Source organism: Nerophis ophidion, linkage group LG06 (assembly GCF_033978795.1).
Source record: "Nerophis ophidion isolate RoL-2023_Sa linkage group LG06, RoL_Noph_v1.0, whole genome shotgun sequence".
NCBI lineage: Eukaryota > Metazoa > Chordata > Actinopteri > Syngnathiformes > Syngnathidae > Nerophis > Nerophis ophidion.
In genome coordinates, this window is record NC_084616.1 from 73,703,214 (window position 1) to 73,730,240 (window position 27,027).

A 27,027-nucleotide genomic window follows, 5' to 3' on the forward strand; every position below is an offset into this window, starting at 1 on the left:
ACTGGACTCTCACTATTATGTTAGATCCACTATGGACTGGACTGTATTATGTTAGATCCACTATGGACTGGACTCTCACTATTATGTTAGATCCACTATGGACTGGACTTTCAAAATATTATGTTAGACCCACTCGACGTCCATTGCATCCGGTCTTCCCTAGAGAGGGGGGGTCACCCACATCTGCAGTCCTCTCCAAGGTTTGTCACAGTCATTCACCTTGACATCCCACTGGGTTCTGAGTTTTTCCTTGCCCTTATGTGGGATCTGAACCGAGGATGCCGTTGTGGTTTGTGCAGCCCTTTGAGACACTTGTGATTTAGGGCTATATAAATAAACATTGATTGATTGATTGATGTTTTAGTGTTAATATTTTTGGTTGCGAGCTCCATCACAGAACCAATTCAACTCGTGCCAATGTACGTTTTCACTGACCAAAAAGAGCAATGCTGCAATTCCCATTTCTACCATCTGAAATATTTGTTTTTGTTTCGATCTGACAAAATATCAAAAAATATAGAGACAAACGACATAATTCTCCATGCAGCCCTCTGGATCTCAAACATTGAATATTGATTTTAATGTCCGTGGTGAGTTTACCTGTTGGAGAAGGTGCGAGACCAGGAATGTTCTCATCTTTGGACACAAGGACATTCTCCGGAAGCAGGTGCATCATGGGAGCCAATGAAGGATGTCCCTTTAACCCGCACTCCAAGTGTGCTCCATCAATGGCTTTCAAAAGATCGCCGTCTGCCAAAGACATTTTGAACACATGATTTGTCATACATGAAGAAAGCTGATATGATGAATACATTTCAATTAGGGCTGCGAATCTGTGGGTGTCCCACGATTCAATTCAATACCGATTCTTGGGGCCACGATACACATATACACATATACACATATATATATATATATATACATACATATGTATGTATATACTTATATATATATATATATACATACATACATACATATGTATATATGTATGTATGTATATATATATTGTGTATATATATATATATATATATATATATATATATATATATATATATATATTAGGACCGTGAATCTTTGGGTGTCCCACGATTCGATTCAATATCGATTCTTGGGGTCACGATTTCATAATATATCGATTTTTTTCGATTCGATTCGATTTTCGATTCAAAAATGATATTTTTCCGATTCAAAACGATTCTGTATTCATTCAATACATAGGATTTCAGCAAGATATACCCCAGTCTGCTGACATGCAAGCAGAGTCGTAGATTTAAAAGAAAAAAGCACTTATAATTATAAAGGACAATGTTTTATCAACTGATTGCAATAATGTAAATATGTTTTAACTATTAAACGAAACAAAAATATGACTTATTTTATCTTTGTGAAAACATTGGACACAGTGTGTTGTCAAGCTTATGAGATGCGATGCAAGTGTAAGCCACTGAGACACTATTGTTCTTTTTTATTATTTTTATAAACGTCTAATGATAATGTCAATGAGGGATTTTTAATCACTGCTATGCTGAAATTATAACTAATATTGATACTGTTGTTGATAATATTCATTTTGGTTTCACTACTTTTGGTTTGTTCTGTGTTGTGTTTGTGTCTCCTCTCAATTGCTCTGTTTATTGCAGTTCTGAGTGTTGCTGGGTCAGGTTTGGTTTTGGATTTGGATTGTTATGGTATTGCTGTGTATTGTTTTGTTGGATTGATAAAAATAAAAAATACATGAAAAAAATGAATGAAAAAAATAGATTTTTTCAAAAAATAAAATCGATTCTGAATCGCACAACGTATTCGAATCGATTTTTTCCCACACCCCTAATTTCAATACATATGATATTCCACTCATCCAACAAAATAACTATTATTCACTTCCTTGAAACAGAACAGGTAAAATGACACCCAACACACAGACACTTATTATTTTCCAACATCCCATTTGGCTGTCAGAGACCTCGCCACAATGTTCCTTTACTCGCCAGTATCATTTTCCAGGCCTTTACCGAAATGACAAGCAGTCCAATTGGAAAATATGCTCCTCCGTGAAGGCGACGGGCGGCATAGATGGGACCCGAGCTGTGAGCGATGAGGACGACATTGTCATCTCTCAAGCAGGCCAACAGACGACATGTGGCTCGCAACACAATCCGCAATCATCGACACCAAGCACAAACCATCTGGAAGGTTGAGAAAAATGGTGATGTGTCACGTATACGTTGGCTTTCTTCACCATGTTTCACCCCGATTGGGGTTAATGATTGCACTTGTAGCGGCATGAGTGACAATCGAGGGAAGAAGTTCACTCCTCCAGGGCGATACGGCAACCTGAAGTGAAAACTGTCTCGCAACGCTGACATTTTGGGATGATGGGACATTGTGGCAGAAAAAAATAGTACTGTTGGTCTTGAACCACAAGATGCAGAGACGGTAGGCGTAGCGTAGGTCATACTTGGCAACCCTCACGATTTTTCCGGGAGACTCCCGGATTTCAGTGCCCCTCCCGGACAACAATATTGGGAGCGTGTCTTAAAGGCCTACTGAAAGCCACTACTAGCGACCACGCAGTCTGATAGTTTATATATCAATGATGAAATATTAACATTGCTACACATGCCAATACGGCCTTTTTAGTTTACTAAATTGCAATTTTAAATTTCCCGCGGAGTTTCTTGTTGAAAACGTCGCGGAATGATGACGCGTGTTTGTGACGTCTCGGGTTGTAGCGGACATATTAGCTCAGCACTAAACACGGCTAAAAGTCGTCTCTTTTCATCGCATAATTAAACAACAATTTGGACATCTGTGTTGCTGAATCTTTTGCAATTTGTTCAATTAATAATGGAGACGTCAAAGAAGAATGCTGTTGGGGGAAAGCGGTGGATTGCAGCTGCCTTTATCACCGGTGTTTCTTTGTTTGTTGTGAAGCTTTAACATAGGTCAAGCGAACATGTTTCTCTACGTCAACCAGCAAGTTTTTGGATGGGAAAATTATGATATTAAATCAGCTCTTACCGGAGATATCAGTGGATTCTACGTCCTCCCACTGCAGCTCAAAAAGGCAGCTGTGATCTTGGCTCCTCGGCTTCTCTCAGAGACACTGGCCTTCACCGCAGCCATTCGACTTTCAGGTATGACTTTACAATCTCACTAAAACACTATTAAAACAATAAGCAGATAAGGGATTTTCCAGAATTATCCTAGTAAATGTGTCTAATTACATCTGAAACGCTCCCACTGCCGCCGCCTATCCTCATCCACAAATCTTTCATCCTCTCTCAAATTAACGGAGAAATTGTCGCTTTCCCGGTCCGAATAGCTCTTGCTGCTGGAAGCTATGATTATAAACAATGTTCAGATGTGAGGAGCCCTACAACCCGTGACGTCACGCGCACATCGTCTGCTACTTCCAGTACAGGCAAAGCTTTTTTATTAGCGACCAAAAGTTGCTAACTTTATCGTCGATGTTCTCTACTAAATCCTTTCAGCAAAAATATGGTAATATCTCAAAATGATCAAGTATGAGACATAGAATGGACCTGCTATCCCCGTTTGAATAAGAAAATCTCATTTCAGTAGGCCTTTAAAGGCATTGCCTTAAGCGTCCTCTACAACCTGTCGTCACGTCCGCTTTTCCTCCATACAAACAGCGTGCCGGCCCAGTCACATAATATATGAGACTTTTACAGACACACATAGGTGAATGCAATGCATACTTGGTAAACAGGCATACAGGTCACACTGAGGGTGGCCGTATACACAAATTTAACACTATTACAAATCTGTAACACACTGTGAACCCACACCAAACAAAAATGACAAACACATTTCGGGAGAACATCCGCACCGTAACACAACTGAACAAATACCCAGAACCCCTTGCAGCACCAACTCCTCCGGGACGCTACAATCCCCCCCCCCCCCCCCCCGCTACCCCTTATCCCCCCCCCACCACCCCAACCCCGCCCACCTCAACCTCCTCATGCTCTCTCAGAGAGCATGCCAAATGACGTCGAGAGAGTCAAAGAAAAGAGGAAATATTCAAGCAGGCGATTTATCTATAAAAAAAAAATATGGAAGATGGCGCCACTGTAGTGGCAGGAGCTCTGTGCTTGTGTCGTTTTTTTGTGTTCCTGGTGTTTCCCTCGTATTCTCGGTAACAGTTCGAGATGCTACCTCAGTAGAAGCATTTAAGTCTCACCTTAAAACTCATCTGTATACTCTAGCCTTTAAATAGACCTCCTTTTTAGACCAGTTGATCTGCCGCTTCTTTTCTTTCTCCTATGTCCCCCCCTCCCTTGTGGAGGGGGGTCCGGTCCGATGACCATGGATGAAGTACTGGCTGTCCAGAGTCGAGACCCAGGATGGACCGCTCGTCGGGACCCAGGATGGACCGCTCGCCTGTATCGGTTGGGAACATCTCTACGCTGCTGACCCGCCTCCGCTTGGGATGGTTTCCTGTGGACAGGACTCTCGCTGCTGTCTTGGATCCGCTTGAACTGAACTCTCGCGGCTGTGTTGGAGCCACTATGGATTGAACTTTCACAGTATCATGTTAGACCCGCTCGACATCCATTGCTTTCGGTCCCCTAGAGAGGGGGGTGGGTTGCCCACATCTGAGGTCCTCTCCAAGGTTTCTCATAGTCAGCATTGTCACTGGCGTCCCACAGGATGTGAGTTTTCCTTGCCCTTATGTGGGTTCTTCCGAGGATGTTGTAGTCGTAATGGTTTGTGCAGTCCTTTGAGACATTTGTGATTTAGGGCTATATAAATAAACATTGATTGATTGATTGAAAATCAGCTGAAACATTTTTAATCCTAAAACACCGCTTTGTGGAAGGCCGCACCCGAGTTCACATAGTTCACTCGCCTGCTAGGGGGGGTCTGGAGGCATGCCCCCCCCATAAAAACTTTGAAATCTATGTTAGCTTAGGATGCCTTTCCTGCTATTTTGAGGCAAAATCTAACAATATTCTCCTGACCAAAAATTTCACGTTTATTAGCAAATATTTTCATGAAAATGTATCATGTGATGAAATTTATGTATACAAGTGTACACATATATAAATGATAAATAAATAAATAAATAAATGGGTTGTACTTGTATAGCGCTTTTCTACCTTCAAGGTACTCAAAGCGCTTTGACACTACTTCCACATTTACCCATTCACACACACATTCACACACTGATGGAGGGAGCTGCCATGCAAGGCGCCAACCAGCACCCATCAAGAGCAAGGGTGAAGTGTCTTGGTCAGGACACAACGGACGTGACGAATATCAAATTCTTGCACACTTTTGGATTATAGACAAAAATAGGCCTATAAATGGATTAACAAGAATTCAAAATATAAAAATGTTGAAATACACGAGATGGTGTATTGTACTTCTGAATGGACTCGTCTGTCGTAGATTGGTGTGAGAGGAGCCGAGTCGGAGGTGGGAGGCTTCGATAGTTGATTTGAGGCTGCATTTGTGACGATGTTTGACTTCAGCTTGAAGGCAGATCCCAGTGAAAAATGACTTCTCCGTAAACACTTTACTTAGATGCCTTGCCGATTTCACGTGGTCAAAGAGTTCCCCGAGATCCATAGTTCACAATGTCCTTGCAACATAAGCACTTCACACATCCCGGATCATCGCACTTTGCAATGAAATCGCTGATCAGTTCGTCTACTTCTACGATATTGTTGTTAATCTTCACCTTCAGTTTGATGGATATATCGAGCCACGCCCAGTTCCACTTGTTTCTCACGCCCTTATCGATATCTTTCGCTAATGAAGCAATCCTATCTTGAATAAGCTTAACCATGTCTGATTTTAAGAAACGTGTTAATTGAGAGCTACTGTTTTCTTTCCAGATTAGTCGCCGATAAACACAAGCAATATAAACAGAATACAAGTTCAGAAACGCTCACAATAATTGAGGATCAGGGACTAGATTTTGTCGGCAAACGACGCGTGCAGATGCCTATAACGGGCAATGTCATTGGTTGATGTCGTCAGCTGATAGTAGAGCTAGCCAATCTGGTGCCTTGCCACATTCAATCAATCAATCAATGTTTACTTATATAGCCCTAAATCACTAGTGTCTCAAAGGGCTGCACAAACCACTACGACATCCTCGGTCGGCCCACATAAGGGCCAGGAAAACTCACACCCAGTGGGACGTCGGTGACAATGATGACTATGAGAACCTTGGAGAGGAGGAAAGCAATGGATGTCGAGCGGGTCTAACATGATACTGTGAGAGTTCAATCCACAATGGATCCAACACAGCCGCGAGAGTCCAATCCAAAGCGGATCCAACACAGCAGCGAGAGTCCCGTTCACAGCGGAGCCAGCAGGAAACCATCCCAAGCGGAGGCGGATCAGCAGCGCAGGGATGTCCCCAGCCGATACACAGGCCAGCAGTACATGGCCACCGGATCGGACCGGACCCCCTCCACAAGGGAGAGTGGGACATAGAAGAAAAAGAAAAGAAACGGCAGATCAACTGGTCTAAAAAGGGAGTCTATTTAAAGGCTAGAGTATACAAATGAGTTTTAAGGTGAGACTTAAATGCTTCTGGCATTATATTATATAAATGACCCTGGTGGCACTAAAATCGGCGAAATTCCCATCCCTGTTTTGGACTGTGTGACAAGGGCTGGCACTTTCATGATTTCTGCGGGGCTTTTTTTTAACTTCTTTGATGTTTCCCTCTTACACACATGCTTATGTGTGCTATGGCTATTAGTTTTTTCCCTATTAGCCTCAGTCTGGATCCCCTCTGCAGGGGCCCGGGCTTAAACTGTTTTTTTTTTTTCCAACCCCCCGCCCTAGCGTTAACCTGTTTCTCACCTTTTTTTGTAAGGGGCGCCGGAAGTTGGCAGACCCGTCAGCGATCCTGTTCTGTCTTCCTGTAATGTTTGTCTGATTTTTTTGTCGGCAAACGATGCGTGCAGACGCCTATAACGGGCAATGTTATTGGTTGATGTCGTCAGCTGATAGTAGAGCTAGCCAATCTGGTGCCTTCACACATTGGCATTATATTATATAAATGATCCTGGCAGCGCAAAAATCGGCGGAATTCCGCGGACCCGCGGAAAATTCCCATCCGTGTTATGGACTGTGTGACAAAGGGTGGGACTTTCATGATTTCTGCAGGGCTTTTTATCTTGAACTTCTTTGATGTTTCCCTCTTACACACATGCTTATGTGTGCTATGGCTATTAGTTTTTTCCCCATTGGCCTCAGTCTGGATCCCTTCTCCAGGGGCCCGGGCTTAAACTGTTTTTTTTTTCTAACCCCCCCGCCCTGGCGTTAACCTGTTCCTCACCTTTTTTGTAAGGGGCGCCGGAAGTTGGCAGACCCGTCAGCGATCCTGTTCTGTCTTCCTGTAATGTTCGTCTGATTTTTTTGTCGGCAAACGACGCGTGCAGACGCCTATAACGGGCAATGTCATTGGTTGATGTCGTCAGCTGATAGTAGAGCTAGCCAATCTGGTGCCTTCACACATTGGCATTATATTATATAAATGACCTTGGCGGCGCCAAAATTCCCATCCCTGTTTTGGACTTTGTGACAAGGGCTGGCACTTTCATGATTTCTGCAGGGCTTTTTTTTTTTTAACTTCTTTCATGTTTCCCTGTTACACACATGCTTATGTGTGCTATGGCTATTAGGTTTTTCCCCATTGGCCTCAGTCTGGATCCCTTCTCTTAAACTGTTTTTTTTTTCTAACCCCCGCCCTAGCGTTAACCTGTTTCTCACCTTTTTCGTAAGGTGCGCCGGAAGTTGGCAGACCCGTCAGCGATCCTGTTCTGTCTTCCTGTAATGTTTGTCTGATTTTTAATGAGATTGTGCTACAAAAAAAAAATAATTTCCCCTCAGGGATTAATAATGTATTTCTGATTCTGATTGTTCCATTTTTCTTTTAGCAATTTAGACCACGTCCAGGTAACCCGCAATGCGTCTACTTGGTCACATTTGGACATATGTAGGCGTCTGCATGGATAAAACGTTAATTTGAGTTGTTTACCATGCAAGCCCAAATCAAAACTGTTCTCGAGTGCATATTTCGCATAAGAAATGCTGCCAAAAATGTACGCCAAAGTGAGGAAGATCATAGCCGCATAATTAAGCCACTTACTTGGTGCTGACCAGAACCGTACATGTGCTACAGTCCATTACATCGTGGACTGGGAATTAAAAAGTGCCTGCCTGCAAATGTATCTTTTATCGGAGTTTGATACACGTTGTGTTATTTGCACAGCTATGTTATTCATTTTATGTAGAAAGAATATGTATCTATTTTATTTATGTTATGTAATTCTGTGCTACTTAAACAGTTTTCTTTTCTGTGTTGATACCCAAAAGTGCCACTGACTATTTATAGTACAGTTGTCTTTTACTTCAATTTATGAATATATTTATATGTATATCTTTTACAGGAAAATGTATCAAAATATATGGAATATCAGGTTTAAATGAAAATATATTGAGATATACTTTTTCGCCCAACCCTAACTTTAATGTCAAAATAAAATAGTGCAGCTGGGAAGTGCACATGCAAGGAACATAAAATTGAAAACAAAAAAATTATTGAGCACTGTGTGCAGGGCAGGATGGTTTATGAAGAAGTCCGATTGGCAAACTGGAACCAGTGTGCTCGGATTGCCAATCAGGGACAAGTGTGGGAGACAAAGTAAGGAAGCGAAAAGTAAGTACAACTGAAAATAAGACCACTGGAAGGGAAACAATACCAAACCTGTCATGACATTCATGACAACGACAATAGTATTGAGTAAAGCACCACCAGGTGATAAAATGTATTTGAGCCCAAGGATTTCATCCAGTCAGGTAAGTTTTGATGTTATTACTGGGGTAAATATATTTAATCTAAGGCATGGGTCACCAACCCTTTTGAAACCAAGGGCTACCAGTTTGATACACACTTAAATAAATTGCCAGAAATAGCCAATTTGCTCAATATGGCTAAGTGCTAGAGTGAGAAGAGGTTTTAAAATAATTAGCGCATGCTTACTTTTACCGCATGCCTTTGGTAAGCGCAGGAGTGAGAAGAGGTTTTAAATTAATTAGCGCCCCGTCGGCAATTCAAGGAAATACGGTACAATACGTTTTCAAAGACTGAAATATCAATATCCTGCTGAACTTACAACAGAGGAAAGGAAAGAAGGTTGTGGAATACAAAAGTATAAAGTGGGTCTTATTCCCCTCACTCCCCTTTTTTATTACTTCACTCTCTCAAACAGACTATAAACCTCAAAGACCAAAAGAGAAAAAAAGTTTAAGTTGAATCTTTTCAGCTGCAAAATAGCTTTATACCTGCCTTTTAAACAATGCATTGACAAAAGAAGCTTTCGGTTGAAAAAAAAAAATAGGAAAAAAGCTGGTATGAAAAGAGAGAAAAAGGTGCATCAAATAGAACTTCCTTAGCACAGATGGCGCCCAGTTGCAGACAACTTTTTCATCATTTATTTCTTGTTATTCATTATGCATGGACCTCAGGTGCCTGTCAGATGCTGTGTGCATAGATTAGATGCTAACCCCACTCCCACCATAAAAAAAAGATCTCCTTAGCACTGTAGTGAGCGCTGGTTTATGTGGTGCCTCAGAGTCGGCTGAGCGGCAGCTTGGCAGAAGATGTGAAAAAGAACGGGAAACTGAGGTAGAAAAAAAGGGGAGGAGGGTTGGGAAATGGCTCAGGATCAGATAAATAGTAGCAGTGGTTTTGGGGGGGGGGGGGGTAACAGAGATGATTACAAATAGGATTTTAATGTCAGGTAAGAAGGACTTGGAAGACTGATGTATTTCCAGGTTTGAAGCAGAATACTTTGAGAGTACAATCAATAGCTGGGAGAAAAATATTGATAGACAGTAAATGCTGGAATTAAAGCCCAGGGTTTCGTTTACCGAAACTGCAAAGAGAGCGATGTGATCATTGGAATGTGGCAGTAACTGGCGAGAAGCTGTTCTCTCCGAGATTTGAAAACAAAGCATTTCAAACTTCTATAACAGACCTGGGCGAAAAAAGGCCCACTGAAATGAGATTTTCTTATTTAAACGGGGATAGCAGGTCCATTCTATGTGTCATACTTGATCATATTTTTGCTGAAAGGATTTAGTAGAGAACATCAACGATAAAGTCCGCAACTTTTAGTCGCTAATAAAAAAGCCTTGCCTGTACCAGAAGTAGCAGACGATGTGCGCGTGACGTCACAGGTTGTAGGGCTCCTCACATCCTCACATTGTTTACAATCATGGCCACCAGCAGCGAGAGCGATTCGGACAGAGAAAGCGACGATTTCCCCATTAATTTGAGCGAGGATGAAAATTTCGTGGATGAGGATAGTGAGAGTGAAGGACTAGAAGTGGGAGCGATTCAGATGTTACATACAGCACTATGTCATCAGTTTCTGATTGATTAAATTGTATAACAGTGCAAAATATTGCTCATTTGTAGTGGTCTTTCTTGAACTATTTGGGAAAAAAAAGATATGAAAATAACTAAAAACTTGTTGAAAAATAAACAAGTGCTTCAATTGTAAATAAAGATTTCTAGACATAGAAGTAATCATCAACTTAAAGTGCCCTCTTTGGGTATTGTAATAGAGATCCATCTGGATTCATTAATTTAGTTCTAAACATTTCTTCACAAAAAAAGAAATCTTTAACATCAATATTTATGGAACATGTCCACAAAAAAATTTAGCTGTCAACACTGAATATCGCATTGTTGCATTTCTTTTCACACTTTATGAACTTACATTCATATTTCGTTGAAGTATTATTCAATAAATATCTTAAAGGATTTTTGAATTGTTGCTATTTTAGGAATATTTTTAAAAAATCTCACGTACATGTCAGAAAAATTCTGTGTAAATAATCAAATAAAACCTTGTATTACATTGTGTTCATGACCAGAAGAAAAAAGGCTGGAGCTTTCCAAGAAGAATGCTGGACTTCCAGGCGGACAGATAGCAGAATCTGCCCAACTTCCAGAGGAACTCTTTAAAGTGTTTTTACGAACCCTCTTTGATCTATTTTATGGGACTCTCTGTGATCTATTTTATGGGACTTTCTTTGATCTGTTCGGGAACCGAAGGCAATCCTGGTCACGACCCACTTCCTTGAGGAAGCAGCTGAGGGAAGGAAGGGGGTGAAAATCAAATAAAGAAGCACGAGAACGATCTTGGGTTAGAGCATGGTGCAGGAACTGTACAGGGTGTACAGTGGCCATGCCTCTCCTCGGATCAGAGTATAAATTTAATTCTGTCTCTGTTTGATTCTTTGCCTTTTTGTCTTGTTTAATAGATGTCATCAGTGTTTGAACCTGACAGTACCCCTTGGCATACATTCAAGTACCCCCAGGGGTACGCGTACCCCCATTTGAGAACCACTGCCATAGAGCAGTGGTTCTCAACCACCAGTCCATGACACATTTGCTACCAGGCCGCACAGAAACAACAATTAATATTTAAACTACCGCATTTTCTCGGACCAATGAGCTTGTTATACAGTTGTGATCAAAATTATTCAACCCCCACACAATTTTGGTGTTTTAGCAAGTTGGACATTTATTCCGTATTTTGTTTATAGTCATATCAAATAAAGATGCGTCAAATAGACAAATGCAACTTGATATACAACATTATATTTTGTAACATACCAAACAGTGTCATTTCTCTTAATATCTCATTGACAAAATTATTCAACCCCTTGAAGATCATAACTCTTAAGAACATAATTTGAATAAGGTTCTTTTCAATCAGGTGTTGAAAACACCTGTAGATGTGATTAGAACCATAACGAGCAACAATTAAACGGATTGAAAAAGACTGTGACGCTCAGCTTCTTGTAGATGGTCAATGGTGTATTTGCAACATGGTGAAGTCCAGGGAGTGGTCAAAGAAGTCAAGAGAGGAGGTCATTTCTCTTCATAAGAAAGGATATGGATATAAGAAAATAGCAAAGCCATTACACATTCCAAGAGACACAGTTGGGAGCATAATTTGCAAGTTTAAAGCTAAAGGCACAGTGGAAACACTACCTGGGCGTGGTAGAAAGAGGATGCTGTGTGCGTACAGTGGTGAAAAACCCCCGTGTAACAGCTGAGGAACTACAACAGGACATTGCAGAGGGGGGAACGCAGGTTTTGTCCCAGACAATAAGGCGCGCACTACGAGATGAAGAAGGCCTCCATGGCAGAACTCCCAGGCGCACCCCACTTCTGACTACCAGGCACAAGTAAAAAAATAGACTCCAGTACGCCAAAAATCATCTGGACAAACCCCAAAGGTTTTGGGAAACTGTTCTATGGAGTGATGAGACAAAACCGGAAGTCTTTGGGCCTATTAATCAACGTTATGTCTGGAGGAGAAAAAATGAAGCTTACAAAGAGAAGAACACCTTGCCTACTGTTAAGCATGGTGGGGGGTCAATCATGCTCTGGGGCTGTTTCTCTGCCTCAGGAAACGGGAATCTCGTGCGCGTTCAAGGCATTATGAATTATATTTCCTAGCAGGATATATTAGCTGCAAATGTCATGAAGTCAGTGACGAAGCTGAGGCTTGGGAGACGTTGGACCTTCCAACAGGACAAGGATCCCAAGCATACCTCCAAATCAACATCAGAGTGGTTGCAGAAGAAGGGCTGGAAGACTCTGGAGTGGCCTTCACAGTCGCCAGACCTAAATCCTCTAGAAAAGCTGTGGTGGGACTTGAAGAAGGCAGTTGCAGCACACAAGCCCAAGAATATGAATGAACTGGAGGCCTTTGCCCAAGAGGAATGGGCTAAAATACCTGGAGATGCTTGCAAGAAGCTTATGTATCACCTTTGAAGGATGTCATTACTGCCAAAGGGTGTTCTACTAAGTACTAAAGATGCATGGAACTAGGGGGTTGAATCATTTTTGTCAGAGATATTAAGAAAAATGTTCTTTTTTGGTATTTTGTAAAATACAGTGTTACAATTGAAGTTGCATTTGTCTATTTGACACATCTTTATTTGATATGACTATAAACAAAATACGGAATAAATGTCCAACTTGCTAAAACACCAAAATTGTGTGGGGGTTGAATCATTTTGATCACAACTGTAAGCTCATCGAGAGAATGCCAAGGGTGAGCAAAGCGGTAATCAGAGCAAAGGGTGGCTATTTTGAAGAAACTAGAATATTAAACATGTTTTCAGTTATTACACCTTTTTTTTGTTAAGTACATAACTCCACATGTGTTCATTCATAGTTGTGATGCCTTCAGTGACAATCTACAGCAGGGGTCACCAACCTTTTTGAAGCCAAGAGCTACTTCTTGGGTACTGATTAATGCGAAGGGCTACCAGTTTGATACACACTTCAATAAATTGCCAGAAATAGCCAATTTGCTCAATTTACTTTTAATAAATAAATCTATATATATAAAAAAATGTGTATTTCTGTCTGTCATTCCGTCGTACATTTTTTTTTCCTTTTACGGAAGGTTTTTTGTAGAGAATAAACGATGAAAAAAACACTTAATTGAACGGTTTAAAAGAGGAGAAAACACGAAAAATTTAAAATGTAATTTTGAAACATAGTTTATCTTCAATTTCGACTATTTAATATTCAAAATTCGACCGAAAAAAAATGGAGAAAAACTAGCTAATTCGAATCTTTTTAAAAAAAATTAAAAAATAATTTATGGAACATCATTAGTAATTTTTCCTGATTAACATTAATTTTAGAATTTTGATGACATGTTTTAAAAAATCCACTCTGAGATAAGATTTATATTTGATTCTACAAATTTTTTATATTTGCCAGAATATTTTTGGGGAATTTTAATCATAAGTTTGAAGAAATATTTCACAAATATCCTTCGGCGAAAAAACAGAAGCTAAAATGAAGAATTAAATCAAAATGTATTTATTATTCTTCACAATAAATAAAACAAAAAAAGTACTTCAACATTGATTTAAATTGTCAGGAAAGAAGAGGAAGGAATTTAAAAGGTAAAAAGGTATATGTGTTTAAAAATCCTAAAATCATTTTTAAGGTTGTATTTTTTCTCTAAAATTGTCTTTCTGAAAGTTATAAGAAGCAAAGTAAAACAAAATAAATGAATTCATTTAAACAATTGAAGACAAAGTCTTTAAAATATTTTCTTGGATTTTCAAATTCTATTCAAGTTTTGCGTCTCTTAGAATTAAAAATGTTGAGCAAAGAGAGACCAACTTGCTAGTAAATAAATACAATTTTAAAAAATAGACGCAGCTCACTGGTAAGTGCTGCTATTTGAGCTATTTTTAGAATAGGCCAGCGGGCGACTCATCTGGTCCTTACGGGCTACCTGGTGCCCGCGGGCACGGCGTTGGTGACCCCTGATCTACAATGTAAATCAGGGGTCGGGAACCTTTTTGGCTGAGAGAGCCAAAAAGCCAAATATTTAAAAATATATTTCCGTAAGAGCCATATAATATTTTTTTTAACACTGAACACAACTAAACACATGCATTTTTAAGTAAGACCAACATTTCTAGACGATAATAGGTCTCTTATTCTTTGTAATAACATTGTTATTCTGAAGCTAACTGTGGAGGGGGCGTGGCCTGCAGGCCTGCAGCGACAGGTGCGTAGAAGGTCCACCTGGGCTTTGTTATCTAATCACCTGTCGCTCTGTTATAAGCAGCAGCCATGAGGAGAGACTGGGTTGGGGCTGGACATACTATTGCTGGAAACGTATTGAAAAATAAAACAATATTGTAACCCTGAAACAGGCTCTCATGTCGGTGCTTGGTGGTCTGAAGAACCCTCAGGAGGGCAAGCCCCGCACTAACCAATAATAAATAAATCACTTTTTTACCATTAACGCAACTTCTTGAACAGGTCCGGTAGAAAACGGATGGATGGATTAAAAATGCATGAGAATGTTTTATATTTTGAACATTATTTTTAACACTGTGATTACAAGTGGAATTATTTATTACTTATCGTGTTAAGCAACGTCAGCTCAGATTTATCAGAGAGCCAGATGCAGTCATCAAAAGAGCCACATCTGGCTCTAGAGCCATAGGTTCCCTACCCCTGATGTAAATAGTCACGAAAATAGGGAAAACCCATTGAATGTCCAAATTTTTGGCCTGTTCTGTATATTTCAACAAACTGACCAGTTTAAAATTCAACACCTTAGGTAGTTGCTGTCCTAGAAGTGTTTCGTTGTATTCCCTGTGCACTAACGACTGCCAAATGAGGGCAGTGCATAACGTCTCCTCTTTGACCTCCTGTTTGCTCTCCCTGCATCCGCTGCATATTTATATGCAGAAAACAAGTCTCTACGGAGACAACACGGACGTAAATGTGAATATAGCAAAGTCTGTTGGTCTGTCTTACACCACAACAATATATAAGGCATACACAAAGTACATATGGAACATGGTTTAAAGTGGTATTGTCACAAGGGAGCACAAACCAGTACGTAGGCTGGCTTTCCATCATAGCTTTGGGGCTTTTATTGCCAAGTTTCTATTTGTGTTCTCATGGGGATTTAGTTGGAAATCTTCGGCAGCTCCATATTGTGTTCACTTCTGATAAGTTTCCGGCAAAATATTGTGCTGAGTTTCCAGCAGCATATTTTGCTGCAGAATGAGCGAGGATAAATAATGCCTGGAATTATTATTATTATTATTATTAAATCATGTTTTAGATCAGGGGTCAGGAACCATTTTGGCTGAGAGAGCCATTAAAGATAAATATTTTAAAGTGTATTACCATGAGAGCCATATAATATTTTTTAACACTGAAAAAAAAAATGTATGCATTTTTAAGTAAGACCAACATTTTTGGAGTACAATAAGTCTTATTTTTGTTTTATCATCAATCAATCAATCAATCAATGTTTATTTATATAGCCCCAAATCACAAATGTCTCAAAGGACTGCACAAATCATTACGACTACAACATCCTCGGAAGAACCCACAAAAGGGCAAGGAAAACTCACACCCAGTGGGCAGGGAGAATTCACATCCAGTGGGACGCCAGTGACAATGCTGACTATGAGAAACCTTGGAGAGGACCTCAGATGTGGGCAACCCCCCCCCCCCCCCCTCTAGGGGACCGAAAGCAATGGAGGTCGAGCGGGTCTAACATGATACTGTGAAAGTTCAATCCATAGTGGCTCCAAGACAGCAGCGAGAGTCCCGTCCACAGGAAACCATCTCAAGCGGATCAGCAGCGTAGAGATGTCCCCAACCGATACAGGCGAGCGGTCCATCCTGGGTCCCGACGAGCGGTCCATCCTGGGTCTCGACTTTGGACAGCCAGTACTTCATCCATGGTCATCGGACCGGACCCCCTCCACAAGGGAGGGGGGGACATAGGAGAAAGAAAAGAAGCGGCAGATCAACTGGTCTAAAAAGGAGGTCTATTTAAAGGCTAGAGTATACAGATGAGTTTTAAGGTGAGACTTAAATGCTTCTACTGAGGTAGCATCTCGAACTGTTACCGGGAGGGCATTCCAGAGTACTGGAGCCCGAACGGAAAACGCTCTATAGCCCGCAGACTTTTTTTGGGCTCTAGGAATCACTAATAAGCCGGAGTCTATTGAACGCAGATTTCTTGCCGGGACATATGGTACAATACAATCGGCAAGATAGGATGGAGCTAGACCGTGTAGTATTTTATACGTAAGTAGTAAAACCTTAAAGTCACATCTTAAGTGCACAAGAAGCCAGTGCAGGTGAGCCAGTACAGGTGTAATATGATCAAACTTTCTTGTCAAAAGTCTAGCAGCCGCATTTTGTACCAACTGTAATCTTTTAATGCTAGACATGGGGAGACCCGAAAATAATACATTATAATAATAATATAACATTTTTATTCTGAAGCTAACCAATAATAAATAACATACTTCATACCATTGATAAGACTTCTTGAACAGGTGTGGTAGAAAAAAGATGGATGGATTAAATTGCATGAGAATGTTTTATATTTTTAATGTTGGCCCTGCACTCTTCAGCATCTACATGCTGCCACCAGGTGACATCATACGCAAATACGGTGTTAGCTTTCACTGTTATGCTGATGACACCCAACTCTACATGCCCCTAAAGCTGACCAACACGCCGGATTGTAGTCAGCTGGAGGCGTGTCTTAATGAAATTAAACAATGGATGTCCGCTAACTTTTTGCAAATCGACGCCAAAAAAACGGAAATGCTGATTATCGGTCCTGCTGGACACCGAACTCTATTTAATAATACAACTCTAACATTTGACAACCAAACAATTAAACAAGGCGACACGGTAAAGAATCTGGGTATTATCTTTGACCCAACTCTCTCCTTTGAGGCACACATTAAAAGCGTTACTAAAACGGCCTTCTTTCATCTCCGTAATATCGCTAAAATTCGCTCCATTCTGTCCACTAAAGACGCTGAGATCATTATCCATGCGTTTGTTACGTCTCGCCTCGACTACTGTAACGTATTATTTTCGGGTCTCCCCATGTCTAGCATTAAAAGATTACAGTTGGTACAAAATGCGGCTGCTAGACTTTTGACAAGAACAAGAAAGTTTGATCACATTACGCCTGTACTGGCTCACCTGCACTGGCTTCCTGTGCACTTAAGATGTGACTTTAAGGTTTTACTACTTACGTATAAAAGCTCCATCCTATCTTGCCGATTGTATTGTACCATATGTCCCGGCAAGAAATCTGCGTTCAAAAGATTCCGGCTTATTAGTGATTCCCAAAGCCCAAAAAAAGTCTGCGGGCTATAGAGCGTTTTCCGTTCGGGCTCCAGTACTCTGGAATGCCCTCCCGGTAACAGTTCGAGATGCTACCTCAGTAGAAGCATTTAAGTCTCACCTTAAAACTCATTTGTATACTCTAGCCTTTAAATAGACTCCCCTTTTAGACCAGTTGATCTGCCGTTTCTTTTCTTTTTCTTCTATGTCCCACTCTCCCTTGTGGAGGGGGTCCGGTCCAATCCGGTGGCCATGTACTGCTCGCCTGTGTATCGGCTGGGGACATCTCTGCGCTGCTGATCCGCCTCCGCTTGGGATGGTTTCCTGCTGGCTCCGCTGTGAACAGGACTCTCGCTGCTGTGTTGGATCCGCTTTGGACTGGACTCTCGCGACTGTGTTGGATCCATTGTGGATTGACCTCTCACAGTATCATGTTAGACCCGCTCGACATCCTTGCTTTCCTCCTCTCCAAGGTTCTCATAGTCATTATTGTCACCGACGTCCCACTGGGTGTGAGTTTTCCTTGCCCTTATGTGGGCCTACCGAGGATGTCGTGGTGGTTTGTGCAGCCCTTTGAGACACTAGTGATTTAGGGCTATATAAGTAAACATTGATTGATTGATTAATACTGATTACCAGCGGAATTAGAGGAAAAAAATGTGTCTGAGGGCCGGTTTATCTGATTTTTAGGAACACTAATACAAAAACTCACAATAATTTTTCGGCGACATTTTGTGGTTTGGGATTTAAGGCCCTGGCAAACATACAGTCGTTATGAATTTATTATGGGTCTACTGAAAATGTACAAACCCCGTTTTGATTTGAGTTGGGAAATTGTGTTAGATGTAAATATAAACGGAATACATCCATCTTCTTCCGCTTATCCGGGGTCGGGTCGCGGGGGCAGCAGCCTAAGCAGGGAAGCCTAACTTCCCTCTCCCCAGCCACTTCGTCTAGCTCAGTGGTTCTTAACCTTGTTGGAGGTACCGAACCCTACCAGTTTCATATGTGCATTCTTTAATGAATTAATGACTGTTATTGCATTTTTCGGAGCATAAGTCGCTCCGGAGTATAAGTCGCACCTGCCGAAAATGCATAATATAGAAGGAAAAAACATATATAAGTCGCATTTTTGGGGGAAATCTATTTGATAAAACCCAACACCAAGAATAGACTTTTGAAAGACTTTTGCTGAATAAGTGTACATTATATGAGGCATAAATAACTAACGGAGAAGCTGCCTGGTATGTTAACCTAACATATTATGGTAAGAGTCATTTAAATAACTAACATATAATCGATAAATCCGATGAAATCTTATAGTCTCTTACGTGAATGAGCTAAATAATATTATTTAATATTTTATGGTAATGTGTTCATAATTTCACACATAGAGGACCCTATTGAAACTGGTCCGTTTTATTATTATTATTATTATTCCGCCACCTCTTTGAACTGTAATTTGACGCCATGAACATGCTTCAAAACTCACCAAATTTCACACACTCATCAGAACTGGCGAAAATTGCCATCTAATAACAAAAACCAAACCCCATAAATCAAAAATGCGCTCTAGCGCCCCCTAGGAATAAAAAAAACGAAAAAAAAACAGACTGCTTGTAACTTCCGTTAGCAATGTCGTACAGACATGAAACAAAAACCTCTATGTAGGGCTGACTTAGACCCAGATTTCATAATTTTACATTCTAGGGCAAAAATCAACAAAAATTTAGCAAAAATGCCTTCAAAGCAAAAAGTTTCCCCAAAAAATGCTATTTTTGCCTCTTTTGCGTGGCGCAGTGGGAGAGTGGCCGTGCGCAACCCGAGGGTCCCTGGTTCAAATCCCACCTAGTACCAACCTCGTCACGTCCGTTGTGTCCTGAGCAAGACACTTCACCCTTGCTCCTGATGGGTGCTGGTTAGCGCCTTGCATGGCAGCTCCCTCCATCAGTGTGTGAATGTGTGTGTGAATGGGTAAATGTGGAAGTAGTGTCAAAGCGCTTTGAGTACCTTGAAGGTAGAAAAGTGCTATACAAGTACAACCCATTTATCATTTATCATTTATTTATCATAATGTCTGATTGAATGCTAAAAAAGTTATGAGAGACTGTCTTAAAAAAACAGAATTGTATTTTACTTTTTTTTTTACTGAATGAGACACCCAGAATGTACATAAAAATAAAGCATGCGGGATTTACAATATAAACTATGAACAATAAAACACTGAATATTGACAACATATGAACGTCACGCCACCTCTCGATCGACATATTTTACAATCAAACAATGCAACAAAAATGCCACAAACACCGCGAAATATGAAAGTGAAAACAAGGCGAAGGCACAACGCGCTGATCGCACTTGAAACGAAAGTTAACAATTAGCATTAGGGATGCACCGATTAATCGGTAACCGAATATATTCGGCCGAATATGGCAAAAAAAAGCCCCATTCGGCCTTCGGTGGAATGAGTTAAAAACAAGGCCGAATAGTGGCGTGTGACGCAATTTTTTGACGCGGTGACGCAATCAACCAACGTGCAGTGTTAAATTTAAATTGTTTTATACATAGTTAGCTTCCTTCTTTTTATTCTGAAGCTGAAGTACTGTTATTGACAAATCTGTTCTGGCCTGGGATATGTTGTGTACCTGTATAAGTGTATGAGGTTACAAGCACACACTTAATTGAGATTTACTTGAGCCTTCTGTTTATATTATTAGCATATCTACTGTGGCTAAGCAGACTTTTGCCAAAAGGACAATAATTCATTTGTTGTGGGTTTATCCACTTTTATGCACTTTATTTTTTTTTTTTGGAATGCATGTTTTGTTTGAAGGCCTAAAATAAATGAAAAACTGTGCTTTTTTTTTGAAAAGCAAAGGCTACTGGAATATTAAAAAATGTCAATATTCAATAAAAATTTACTTTATTTGAAAAACATGTCTGAAAATTTCAGTAATGCGAACGTTGTATCGATCCGTTGTGGGGAAGAAGGAGCTAAGCCGGAAGGCAAAGCTAAATAAATAAATGGGTTGTACTTGTATAGCGCTTTTCTACCTTCAAGGTACTCAAAGCGCTTTGACACTACTTCCACATTTACCCATTCACACACACATTCACACACTGATGGAGGGAGCTGCCATGCAAGGCGCCAACCAGCACCCATCAGGAGCAAGGGTGAAGTGTCTTGCTCAGGACACAACGGACGTGACGAGGTTGGTACTAGGTGGGATTTGAACCAGGGACCCTAGGGTTGCGCACGGCCACTCTCCCACTGCGCCACGCCGTCCCTGTCTTGAAGCTGCTTTACAACACTTTGTATAGTGATTGCTCCTTCCACAGTTGTTACATGTTTTTCCATATGCAGGACAATATTTTGGCTTGTGGCTGCCTCCACATTTACCACATTTAAATTCCACAGATTTGTCTTTTTGATCCTTTTGTTTGGTACACATTTTCTTTTTCCATTGTTCTTTATGTATGGCATTAACTGTTGTTTCACCTCTTCGTAGCTCCTTTGCTTGTGCTCTGGTGGTCTCAGCTGCTCTACACATACTGACACACTTATCTAACGTAAGCCCAGTTTCTCAAAGCAGTCTTTCTCTTAGTGCATTATCCATTGTACCACAAACAATCCTATCTCTCACTAATGAGTCTCTCAGAGTGTCAAATTCACATGTTTTGCTTAGTGTATGAAGCTCCGCCATGTACTGATCAAAAGGTACTCCTTGCTTTTGGTCGTGTGTGAAAAACTTATACCTCTCAAACGTCACGTTTTGACGAGGCACAAAGTATTCTTCGAACTTTGTCATTAGCTGTTCCAGTGTCAAATTAGCTTCATCCAGCTGAAAGCTATTATATATGTCCAAAGCATCTTCTCCAATAACATGCAAAAGAATGTGAGCTTTCAGCTTTTCATTGTCGCCTCCTGCTCCGCTTGCTGCTAAATATATATTAAATCTTTGCTTAAAACGCTTCCAGTTATCAGCAAGATTAGCAGTTAGTAGCATTGGGCTAGGTGGACTTAGCTTTTCCATGACTGTACTTTGGGTAAGTTACCGGGACTTCACAGCTCTTTGTGTTGTTGGCTTTCTTCCAACTTGGGCACAAGATCCTCTTCTATTTGTTCAATCTGTCTCTTGTCCTCTGGGTCACTTTACCGCCGCTCATAGTCTTCACACACCGTAGCAAACTCCTCAGAAATGTGGCGTCCTTCGCACGTTGTCACTCACGCAACCGAAGACATCTTCCTTCTCAATTTACCGGTCGATCTACGTTCCCATCCTCACCTATGGTCATGAGCTTTGGGTCGTGACCGAAAGGATAAGATCACGGGTACAAGCGGCCGAAATGAGTTTCCTCTCCCTTAGAGATAGGGTGAGAAGCTCTGCCATCCGGGAGGAACTCAAAGTAAAGCCGCTGCTCCTCCACATGGAGAGGAGCCTGATGAGGTGGCTCGGGCATATGGTCAGGATGCCACCCGAACGCCTCCCTAGGGAGGTGTTTAGGGCACGTCCAGTCGGCGGGAGGCCACGGGGAAGACCCAGGACACGTTGGGAAGACTATGTCTCCCGGCTGGCCTGGGAACGCCTCGGGATCCCCCGGGAAGAGCTAGACGAAATGGCTGGGGAGAGGGAAGTCTGGGCTTCCCTGCTTAGGCTGCTGCCCCCGCGACCCGACCTCGGATAAGCGGAAGATGATGGATGGATGGATGGTCTAAAAATTTATTCTAGGCTATTTATGCAATATAAAAAAGTGGTGAAAAACTGCATTTATTATTCGGTATTTGGTATTGGCCAAGCGCTCAAATTTTATTCGGTTTCGGCTTTGGCCACAAATTTTCATTTCGGTGCATCCCTAATTAGCATAGACTAAGGACATAGAGAACTTACGTGACAGGTGCATGTAGCAAATACTTAGCACGAAATTAGACATGAAGCCAACCATGACGCCATACTGAGCGTGGAGAGCAAGGTGACTGAATAGCTCTCCGATTAGTGGTTGACAGCAGCTGAGCGTGGACCCACTAACCAGAGGCAGGTGAAAATAGTAAGTAGCTATGGTAACAAACTCAGGAGGTGCACAAACAGGAACTAAAGGAGTCCTAAATTAACAGAAAACACAAATCATGATGCGGATAAAGGATCATGACCGTGTGGGTGGTGCTGGAAGCAGGTGAGTAAATTGTCTTGAACAAGGACACAACAGCAGTGACTAGGATGGCGGAAGCGGGGATCAAACATGGAACCCTCAAGTTGCTGGGACGGCCGCTCTACCAACCGAGCTATACCGCCCCCCCAACTTTAAACCAGTGTGTGTCACGGCGGGCGGGCGGGGGGGTCGCAGCTTGCTGCAAGGTTTGTTCTCCTAAGATGCAAACGGATCACTCCGGACAGGACTTACAGGTAGGAACACATTTTAATCTAGAAACTCAAAAGGGTACATAAACCGAAAACAAGGCGAAGGCACAAGGCGCTGATCGCACTTGAAACAAAAGTTAACAATTAGCATAGACTAAAGACATAGAGAACTTACGTGACAGGTGCATGTAGCAAATACTTAGCACGAAATTAGACATGAAGCCCACCATGACGCCATACTGAGCGTGGAGAGCAAGGTGACTGAATAGCTCTTTGATTAGTGGTCGACAGCAGCTGAGCGTGGAACCACTAACCAGAGGCAGGTGAAAATATTAAGTAGCTATGGTAACAAACAGCTTGCTGCAAGGTTTGTTCTCCCAGGATGCAAACGGATCACTCTGGACAGGACTTACAGGTAGGAACATATTTTAATCTTGGAACTCAAAAGGGTACAAAAACGAATAACAAGGCAAAGGCACCCTCAAACAGGAACTAAAGGAGTCCTAAATTAACAGAAAACACAAAACATGATCCGGACCACGGATCATGACAGTGTGGGTGGCGCTGGAAGCAGGTGAGTAAATTGTCTTGCCCAAGGACACAACAGCAGTGATCAAACATGGAACCCTCAAGTTGCTGGGACGGCCACTACCAACCGAGCTATACCGTGCCAGTGAAAGTAAATAAAGGGGGAACATATCAGCCCCCAGGGTACGTTTTCCATCCTAAGTCTTCAACAACGGACATGAATGACCACTAGAAGAAAATGCATGTCTCTCATCGAGCAGCGCAAACGGCATTTAAATACAGTTCTTGCCCGGCTTCAATACATTTCCCTTTCAAAAGACTTCACATCAAAAAGTGTGTCCCTGTCAAACAAAAAAATAAGTTAGACAAAAGAAAAAAAAAAAAAAGGGGGGGTTTTGACCGTAAAAAGACTGAAACACCAAAAGTGTCAGCCAGAAGAGTGGCACTTGAAACAGAAAAGCAACGTTACTAACCAAACAAGGAGCCGTGTGATTAATAATTCAAGTGGCGTAAGAGTCCGTTTGAAAGAAGACCATCTAATATTCATGTGACATGATAGCCAGGACAGGAACCCTGTGCTCTCACTATGCACATTGTTATTCACACTGTAAAGCGTTACGGCGTTTGGCAATTTATAGGCTTCCTTTTAACACACTGAGGACATACAATATTTAAACTACCATGAGCTTCAAGGGACACGATCAGGACTTAAACGCTTAACCCGTGTAATTGTGCCATTTACCGCACAATTACATGTTAAAACCTCTTGAATTGTTCTTTTTTTGGCTTGCTTTTACCGCACAATTACATGTTAAAACCTCTTAAATTGTTCTTTTAAAAGACAAATAGCTTACCGTATTTTTCGGACTATAAGTTGCAGTTTTTTTCATAGTTTGGCCGGGGTTGCAACTTATACTCAGGAGCGACTTATGTGTGAAATTATTAACACATTACCGTAAAATATCCATCCATCCATCCATCATCTTCCGCTTATCCGAGGTCGGGTCGCGGGGGCAACAGCCCAAGCAGGGAAACCCAGACTTCCCTCTCCCCAGCCACTTCGTCTAGCTCGTCCCAGTTGATAGACATTTGCTATCGCAATTGTCTATCAACTGTATGTGCCCGTTCACGTACAATGCATAGACGCCTGAATTGTTGATTCATACAGCATGCTGAATTCTGATTGGATAAAACCTTTAAAATGAAAACAATAGCGCTGCAAGGAGCGCAATATGACATGAAGAGAATATGACTACTTTTAGATATTTGTGTAAAGTAAATTGAGAAATGCTGTTATCTTTAATTATGATCATGATTTCTGGTTACCGTATTTTTCGGATTATAAATCGCTCCGGAGTATAAATCGCACCGGCCGAAAATGCATAATAAAGAAGGGGAAAAACATATAAGTCGCACTGGAGTATAAGTCGCAGCCGAGTGTGAAGCGACCGGGATGAGAATCAGCACCTTCAAGTCCGAGTCCATGGTTCTCGCCCGCAAAAGGATGGAGTGCCATCTCCGGGTTGGGGAGGAGACCCTGCCCCGAGTGGAAGAGTTCAAGTACCTCAGAGTCTTGTTCACGAGTGAGGGAAGAGTGGATCGTGAGATCGACAGGCGGATCGGTGCGGCGTCTTCAGTAATGCGGACGTTGTACCGATCCGTTGTGGTGAAGAAGGAGCTGAGCCGGAAGGCAAAGCTCTCAATTTACCGGCCGATCTACGTTCCCATCCTCACCTATGGTCATGAGCTTTGGGTCATGACGAAGGGATAAGATCCCGGGTACAAGCGGCCGAAATTTGTTTTCTCCGTCGGGTGGCGGGGCTCTCCCTTAGAGATAGGGTGAGAAGCTCTGCCATCAGGGAGGAGCTCAAAGTAAAGCCGCTGCTTCTCCACATGGAGAGGAGCCTGATGAGGTGGCTCGGGTATCTGGTCAGGATGCCACCCGAACGCCTCCCTAGGGACGACGTCCAACCGGTAGGAGGCCACGGGGAAGACCCAGGACACATTGGGAAGACTATGTCTCCCGGCTGGCTTGGGAACGCCTCGGGATCCCCCGGGAAGAGCTAGACGAAGTGGCTGGGGAGAGGGAAGTCTGGGCTTCTCTGCTTAGGCTGCTGCCCCCGCGACTCAACCTCGGATAAGCGGAAGAAGATGGATGGATGGATGGAGTATAAGTCGCATTTTTGGGGGAAATTTATTTGATAAAATACAACATTAAGAATAGACATTTGAAAGGCAATTTAAAATAAATAAAGAATAGTGAACAACAGGCTGAATAAGTGTACGTTATATGAGGCATAAATAACCAACTGAGAAGGTGCCTGGTATGTTAACCTAACATATTATGGTAAGAGTCATTCAAATAACTATAACATATAGAACATGCTATACGTTTACCAAACAATCTGTCACTCCTAATCGATAAATCCCATGAAATCTTCTTCCTCGATGTCGCTTCTAAACAACTCTGCCAACTCCAAAGGTATGCGCCGCTTCCTCTTGTCGTTTTCTGCTGCATATTTCACTACGTCCAGCTTGTAATCTAAAGTACATGATTTCCTTTTTCGGTGCCATTTTTGTTCAGCCCTTCTCAGTTTTTATAAGTTACCGCCAACGTTGAAATGAACGGCAGTAGCATATAGCAAATAGCAGTTAGCATTCCACGACCCACAATGCACTTCTGCCTTGACCCCGCCCCGCCGAATTCTTATTGGTTGACGTGTGTGTGACGATTGCTGACATTTTCTTCGTCTCTTCCGCGAATGAGATAAATAATATTAATTGATATTTTACGGTAATGTGTTAATCATTTCACACATAAGTCGCTCCGAAGTATATGTCGCACCCCCGGCCAAACTATGAAAAAAAATTGTGACTTACAGTCCGAAAAGTATGGTATGTAAGGCCCTGGCGACACACCGCTTTTATCGCGAATATATCGTGAAGCAGTTTCGCTACAGTCCCTCACTCAATATGTTTCGCCTGGGAACTCGGTACGCCTCTGAAGTGTACTCAATGTTTCATATGGAAAAATAAGATTATAAATACGCGGTTTGTGGTCTCATCCGCGGATAAACCGCGGGTCGGGCGGTTGACATGACGAAAAAATTTATTTTAATTAGATTCGGGCGGGTGCCGGTTGATCCATCCGGAAATATTTGATACATTATACATGGTTCTGGGATCGGCATCCTTTGCCATTCAAAGAGCCATTTAAGACCCATGTCACAAAACGAAGAAGACATTAGGAGACGCTATTATTCTCTAGAATGATTACCGGCAGTCACCCAGAAAATAAGTATTAGGGCGTGCTATGAAGCCATTGGCTTTGTCGTCCCCTACAACATGTACGACCTGCTTGTCAGTCCAACAACATGTTATGTGTTGCTTCCGCAGCAACACGCC

General features: G+C 41.7%; 1 protein-coding gene across 2 annotated transcripts in view; it reads right to left on the reverse strand.

Moving 5' to 3' along the window:
* nphp4 (nephronophthisis 4) overlaps positions 1-27,027 on the reverse strand; it is a 520,514-nt gene that overhangs the window by 428,335 nt on the left and 65,152 nt on the right. For both annotated transcript variants that reach the window (XM_061904800.1, XM_061904799.1), the window contains exon 5: positions 601-750. In XM_061904800.1, coding sequence (XP_061760784.1) covers positions 601-750 — 150 coding nt within the window. The remainder of the gene's footprint in view (positions 1-600; positions 751-27,027) is intronic.